This window comes from Xiphias gladius, chromosome 7, assembly GCF_016859285.1.
Source record: "Xiphias gladius isolate SHS-SW01 ecotype Sanya breed wild chromosome 7, ASM1685928v1, whole genome shotgun sequence".
Taxonomy (NCBI): domain Eukaryota; kingdom Metazoa; phylum Chordata; class Actinopteri; order Istiophoriformes; family Xiphiidae; genus Xiphias; species Xiphias gladius.
In genome coordinates, this window is record NC_053406.1 from 14260988 (window position 1) to 14268974 (window position 7987).

The 7987-nt window shown below is 41.1% G+C and overlaps 1 protein-coding gene across 1 annotated transcript; it reads right to left on the reverse strand.

The window, feature by feature from the left end:
- Window positions 1-620: 620 nt before the first annotated feature.
- foxn1 (forkhead box N1) lies at window positions 621-7588 on the reverse strand. Its single transcript, XM_040131256.1, has 8 exons — window positions 7463-7588; window positions 6398-6724; window positions 6056-6151; window positions 5663-5790; window positions 5340-5436; window positions 3032-3239; window positions 2311-2769; window positions 621-940 (listed from the first exon to the last, which is right to left on the reverse strand). Exons 1-8 carry the CDS (start codon window positions 7586-7588, stop codon window positions 621-623), a joined length of 1761 nt encoding a protein of 586 aa, XP_039987190.1.
- Window positions 7589-7987: the final 399 nt, after the last annotated feature.

Below are 7987 nucleotides of genomic sequence, written 5' to 3' on the forward strand. Positions count from 1 at the left end.
TGAACTTACGAACAACTAACTAATTCATATTTAATTGGATAGGAAAACTGATTTACAAATGACCAAATGGAACAATTTATATATTTTTAATGACGTAAAAATCCATGAATTAATACCACAATAAGGTGAAATTTGTATGTATATAGACATGTGACAATACAGTTTGTTAAAAGTAAATAAATAGCTAAATTCACAAATAAATTTAACAATAACGTTTTCCATGAGGAATTTAATTAAAAAAATGTAATGTATATTATTTGCAAATTCACCAAGATATATATCAGATTTATCTTTCAAATAAAAAATTGGGGGGAAAGGAATGGCTATTGTAACAGACAAAAAAAAAAAAAAAATATATATATATATATATATATATATATATATATATATATATATATATATTAGTTGAACTTGGTCACTTGGTGACAGTGGAGGCAAACAATGAATATGTTTATAACTAGTTCCTCCACAGAGTCCCTCACACAGTTGTAAACAGAGGGTCTGATGGGTTAAATAACCACAGAGTTAATACTTTGGCATGAAGCCGTTTGTTACATTACTTCCCATTCAGCTTAGTATAGAACATCAATGGTCAGGGAGGGTGATCAACCGTCAGGTCTTTACATTAAGGAGATGGTTGTGGTACAGGAGGTCAGATAGCCGGCCAAGCTCTCCACCCCTGAAAAAACCATCGGATGCAGTCCATCCAAACAGCCGTGCTGCTCTAAGTTTGGTCCACTGCCAGTGTCCTCGTCCTCATAATCTGCTTTACATCGACCGACAGCAGTCACCTGTGACGTCACACTGACAGGAGGACTGACCTGCAGGCAGTTGGTCTGGATGTGGGGGTCCTGCAGGGCAGCGGTAGTAGACGGCGTTGCAGTGGTAACCTGTGGGTCCGACACCAGGCTGTCCTCCCTCAACTCCTCCCACATGTTACCTAAAACCAGAGGGGGAAAGTTCAGGTGTGTTTTGGACAGTACCACTAATACTGGTTCAGCAGTAGAACAGTATAATGCTGAGGTCATATAAAAATTAACTACCCAGTCATTTCACTGTTGAAGGATGGAAGATAAATTCGTTTCATGTTCCAAACTGATCACGTCTCAATTTCCTCATGGAAAAAGTTTCCTTTAAATAAGGCCGGGGATAACCACCTTGATCAATTTGTCTAACATAAACCAAAACAAATTATTTTATCATCATTGATATATATATATTGATGCCTCTTTCCAACGTTTTATTTTTTCATACAAACTAACACATTTTTATTTTGCTTGTTTTCCAAACGAAAAACCTTCAGCACAGCAGTGAGTTTTGTCAAAGGACCTCCTGGGTTCTCCAAAAGATCGCCAGGTACTTATTTTCCCGTAAAATCGAATTGGCAGTGTGACTTGAATGAAATGGTAAAAACATGAGAGGTAACTGGGTCTAGGCTGGCAGAGGGTGCAAGCGTAAAGAGGGTAGAGACAAAACATACACAAGGATAATCCACAAGGAAACGCTAACAATATGTAGGTGTGGCAGTTTACTTTTGCAATCCTGGCCACATTGTTTCAGCTTTGAGCATATTTTGACATGTCACAGTAGGATAAGCAAAAGGCGTACACGTTAAAACGAATGATTGCTGAATCCCATTTAGTTTCTCCAGATTTCAGGGTCCTGGTGGCTTACTGGGAAACTTGAAATGCCACTGACATGACTCACTAGCACTACGGTTTTCAATGGAAGTGAATGAAAAGTAAAGGGAATAAGAGCCTGACGAGTCCTGGATTTTTGAATACAATATAATATATATATATATAATATAATGATAATATATATATATATATATGTATATATATATATACATACATGTATTTATGTATGTATGTATGTATATATGTATCTATCTATATACATACATACATATATATGTACATTATTTTTAACAAACTTTTTTTCACTATAAATTTTGGCATTAAAGAATTATGATATATGTACTGAGCAGGACATTTACCAGTTGAGAAAAAAACTGTCTAATTGAGTAAAGTGTTGTTAAATGACTTTAAAGCCATCTTTGGTTTTTCTGTACTGCGATTTCTTGTTACTTATCAGGCTACATAAACTAATAATAGATAAATTAAACCTGCGAGCTATCTTGTAAGCTAATATTCCCAGATAAAGTCAGCTATATCTAAAGTGAATATTTGCAGAAGTTGGATGAAGTTGAACAAGTCTTTTTGCAATGTAGCGGACAGCCTGATTCCTCAATAGATCAAATGAGTGAAACCTCATGTGGCTGTTTGGTTTCCTCTGGCCCTGCCCTACCTTGCAGCTGCAGGTCAGTCAGACTGGGGTTGAGCGTGTCAATGTCGTAACCGGCATCCCGCTCCAGCAGCAAGTCCTGCATGCTCCTGTGGCCATCGCTGTAATCAGCCTGCAGGGCCGAATTATAAACCGGTGGCATCTTCCCAGCCATGGGTGAGTTCAGGCCTCCAGTAGGTGACGGGACGCCGACTGCAGGCTGCCGTCCACTGGGTGGGTACAGGGCGAATGAGTTGCCTGGTTGAGCTGTGGCGGGGGTAAGGTAGTGGGGCCGCTGAGGCTGAATGTGTGCGTACTGTGGACGCCAAATGGGTTGGCAGGGAGGTGGAAGCCGGGCTGGGCTGCAAGACGACGAGGTGGTGCCATAGATAGGGGACACCCTGGATAAGAGGGTTGGGCTGGTGTAAGGTGGCAAAGACCTGAGCTTCTCCAGTCTCTCTCCGACTAGACGATCAAGGTCTTCTGTAAAAGTGTGCATCAAATAACATTTCAATCAAATAACACATATATTACCATACAGCTTTGATGAAATGAATGAAGGTCAGATCAGCAAAAACTGATTAAAAGGTCAAAGAGATCTACAGTACATCTTTGATCATCTCATCTTTTATTGTAATGAAATCCTGGTAAAAATCAATCTCCTGAAACACCTTACTTTCCTCTTCACTTACTTATTATCAGCTCCTTTAGCGGTAGTGTCTTTCGACATGTTTAGGGGACCCACCTGGCCTCGCCATGCTCCTGCGAACAGTGATGGGGTCTTTGCGACGCCACTTGTGCAACTCCTCCTGCATCTTTTCCACCTTGGCTGGATTGAGAGCCCACAGACAGCCTTTACGGGACGAGTTTCCATTTTTGTTCTCCACCTTCTCAAAGCACTTGTTCAGGGAAAGGTTGTGACGCACGGAGTTCTTCCACCCATCGGGAGCTGTCTGAACACAAAGAGGGTAGGGTTAGTGCAGAAGAGGAGGAAGGAGAGGGTTCAGGAAGTGGCTCTCAAGCTTTGTAATCCCATGTAAAGATAATTCATTATACAGGAGGAAAAGGGAGGAGCGCACACCACTGGGCAACACGTCAAATCATTTTCTATATAAAATATCAGAAAATGGTGAGAAATATCTCCAAGGTATGTCTTCACATAGCTTGTTTTGTCCAACCAACAGGTCAAAACCCCAAAACATTCGATCAAATATGACATTTTACTGTATCACATAAGATTTTAAAAAACGCAACAAACTTCACAGCTGAGAAGCTGGAACCAGTGAAGGTTTAACAGAGATGGCTGCCGACTTATTGTTCGTCAGTTGACTAAACGATTAATCCACTAATAGTTTAACCATTAAAATTTGACATTAGCTATAAAAAACCCTATTAACATGCTTTTTAATTTTCTTTTAAACTAATGATATTGATACTTTAATGTCCCGTTTTGGCTTGGAATTAACTTTCTTCACACTCAGTAAAGACGTCCGGCCTCACTGCAGCGCTCACCCACTATCTGACTGGGTTTCAGCGTCTATGCCTCAAATCAGACAACACTCGTCTTCAAATGTTATCAGAGTGTTGTTATGAATTCGCTCTAAACTGTTCTACAGAAACCAGGACACCAGGCCCGCCCTGGAGGGAATATTTAAAAAGGTATTCATTTTTCCACCATCTGCACTGATTTATATCTGCATGCCATAGCGAGTGTCCACTAAGCTGAAGTGAACTCAAAGAGACTTGACAATATTCCGAAAGATATTTTGATGTATCTCAAAAATTGCAGTCAATGCAAAATACACCTGACTGTCCTTGGAGTATCACTTTGTCATCTGTCTCATGTATCTTCTGGCAGTGCAGCCTGTGATTAATGTTACAGGCAGCTGCTTGGAAAGCAGCCATCTATAAGGTGCCTTCTTAAATGTAAATGGTGGCAAGTCTTTGAGCCCTTTCCAGAGAGGAGTCTGAACTTCTTTGATTTTTTTATATATATGGAATCCTTTGGAAAGTCTACAGTATTTGTGACAAGTAAGGGTTCAAACTGAAGTCACACCCTGCAGCTGCCTTATTTCATCAATATTAAATCAGAATTTATAACGTGTGTTTTAATCTACCATCTCAACAGGATACAATGATTACATCTCTGGTTACCTATCTCTGGTTTTAATTGTCAGATTTGATTTTCTGGATGGTACAACAGCCCCTGCAACAGCACCATAGCCCGCCTACACAGACTCACACACAAACACACTCTGGCGATATAATACAAAACACCCCCTCGTTTTACTCCCCATCCCAGCCTCATTCCTTAACAGGTTCCTGTCCAGCTGGTCCAAGGCCAGCCAGGTGCAGGTGTAGCACATTGCTGTGCACAGTGTGCCAATAATCAATATATGGATATTATGGGATTAATTAATGTCAGCTACAACACAGACACGGTTTGAGAAAATCTTTTATTTACAACAAAACCCAGGGGCAAACATGAAAGTGAGCCTTTCAGCTAAAGAGAAACTGCTTGCCCACACACACACACACACACACACATCATTCCACTTAGATTTATTAAATAGACCAAAGAACACTGCATAGCCAAAAGTCAATCAGCGGGAATGCTGCGCTCATGAGGCTGGGGAGGCAGGCCAATAAAGGTGAGGCCCCAAATGTCAGCTCAACACATGTGAGCCAAAGATCAATAAATCAAAGCAAAAAGCTCAAATAGTTCAGCTAATTGGAAAAATAACGAACAGGGTTGTGGTTACAGGTTAATCATTACCAGGGAGCAGCTAAACAGCAAGCAAAAGAAATCTGGACTTTAACACAACCAGAAGAACACTGACAATGCTATGACCATTGAAGGTTGACTTTAGAGATCAAGAAGTGTGTGAGAGGTGCAACTAAAGAGTAAACAAATGACACACCATGCAATCACAAGATCCACTGGAACACTTGTTTTTTTTTTAAATTTCTGCTTGTGCTACTGATGAGCCTGAGACTCTTTTATTTTGTTAAGTTCAGCGTGTGTGTAATAGGGAAAACACATATTGTGGTACCTTGAAATATGGAAAGTGTTCAGTCATGAAGCTGTAGATCTCACTGACTGGCAGGCTTCCCGTTTTACTGCTCTTCAGAGCCATGAAGATCAAGATACTGCAGTGATGAAGGAGACATTTTTACATTGGCACATCAATTTAAGGCACCCTACTCATAGTCACTAGAACCGCCTTATTTAACAAAATTTTTCTAGTAAAAACTTAATGCCATTAGATTAATTTGAAGCTGATAATCCCATGTAAATTCAGCAAAAATTGTTGCTTTAAACATGACTACGTCATAAAGGTATACAAAAATATGGCGAAGAGTGATGCAGTATTACCTGTATGAGTAAATGGGCTTGGGGAAGAGGGGCTGTGTGGTGCTGTCCAGGTGTGACTGGGTGGGGAGACTTTGGTGAGAATATTTTGAGCTGTTGGACTGGTTATTAGGGTACAGTCTAGATGAGACCTGTAGAGAACACAAACACACACACGCACACCATGATAAAGCTTTCACCGACTGTGTGCTCATCCAATAGTTTATCGCAATCACAACCATCCTTTCCTGCCAATGTCAAACCAGGAATAGGTCCGCTGCAGTTGATGCACACTAGGTGGCTTTATCTTGGCTCGTACAGATTACTGTGATGCCCTCAAATCATAAAGTTAAACCCAAATATCGTCCCATACGTCCCAACTTCTACAGCACCCATCCATGTGTGTCGCTCACTCACCTGTTGCAAAGGGCTCGATGAACTGTGGGATGGATAATTCTGGGACAGGAAGCGGGAGGGCTCCGCTTGCACAGCTGGTAGCTCTGGGTACAAACTCTACAAATACAAGAAAATATATTGTTCAGTGCGTGTAGGTACATGTGTGTCCTTATAGCAGTCCCGCAATGGGAGGAACAAGGTCTAATGCATCTTTAACACATTTCTGGTCATCCACTGTGTTTATTCACTCTGTTTCTTTCCAGTGTAGACGTGTTAAGTCACCTTCCTGGTATCAGCTTGTTTTTTTGGATTGCACAAAGCCTTAACTGAAATAACAAATGAGTGCCCCCCGAGACTAGAAACCTGAATGCTGCCGTTGTATTGGTCCCAGGGTGGTGGCCCCTCGCCGCTCGAGCTGTGTGAACGAGTGTCTGGGCTGAACTCCTCTTGCAGACAGCTGAAGGAAGAAAAGCACTGCTGGAGGACACCTGCAGCCGTTACTGCTCCATCACTGAACTGTCGGCGGTACGGGTGGTAACGGTCAGAGTCGACAGGGCCTCGTCCCGGTGCTGATCCTGACCCTGAACTGATGGTCCCGTCAGCGCTGTGCCTCCTGCTCACAGATGCAGTCCTCAGGCTGAAGGTGTTAGTCTTGTGCTGGGTGAAGCAGACATCCCTGCCCTCTTTGGCCTGTGGTGTGATCATTAGCACAGTAGATGCAAATCATTATTTCTTAGATCATTAGATTGAGTTAAAATCTACACTAACCCATCAGAGATGGGTTTTGTAATTCTTGTCTCCACCCCCTTTTCAAACCAAGAAGTAAAGATTATGCCGAGATGCTATCTTACAAGCAAACTTCCTCTGTCATATCCAGAAAATGTCATTTTTTCACTTTGTTTTTTGTACAAATTAAACACATAAAGCATAACATGTTAACTAGTGAGTTTTACAGGTGTTGGTGGGCAGATTTTATTACTTTTAGATAGAACCAGGCTATATGTTTCCAGTCTTTATGCTAAGCTAAGCTAACCGCCTGCTGATTGCAGCTTCATCAATATTTGCTGCTAACTCTCTGCAAGAAAACAAATAATACTCGACAAAACTATTGCTTTAAGAGTTTGTTGTTGAATACTCTATGTTCCCCAGGTTTAATAAGTTTGCCTTATAAATCCTGATCAATGGCAGGTTAAAACATTTGTTCTTGGGAAGGCCACGGAAAGCAAAGACCATTTGTCAGTATATATTTAATTCAATTAACAAACACAACCTTCATTTTTTAAAACCAAAGTCTGTACATAGTGGAGCACAAACAGCTGCACATGACTCAAAGCAGAGTCAGAACTTATTTCCTGTTTCCAGCGCTAAACAGAAGAGGTTTTTGGGGGGTTAAAACCTAAGACAGAAAAACCTGAGGTAGCTCAGTACCTGTGATTCTGCCATCTGCTGGCAGGAGGTCGCACAGGGCTCACAGCTGTGTGGGTTGGCTTGAGGGGTTGACGTTTGAGACTTGCTGCTGCTGCTGCTGGGGGAAAATGTCGAGGAGTCTGACATTCTGCACCAAAATCTGCTCCCGGGAAGTAATAAAAAAAAAACAAAAAAAACAGACTCAGTTTAAGAAAAACTCTGATTCATGTTTCATCTTTTCTGAGTGACATTTTCTGATCTAATTTTGACGACCTGGCATTCTCCGGTAGATGATGCATCCTGTCCCTGATTCGCCCCACAGGGGTCTGTACAATTTGCTTTAGATCATATGTTATTAGAAAGTTTTGAGCTGCATCAATTCAAATTAAAGGTCAGGCAAAACTGTTGGAGCAATATTTCTCAACTAGTTTTTGCTTGCTTGCAGAGAGTTAGAAGATCGGTACCTCTCAAATACCTGAAATATGAAGCTAATTTTTTTCAGTTAGCTTAGCTTAGCATAAAGACTGAAAACAGAGGAAAACAGCT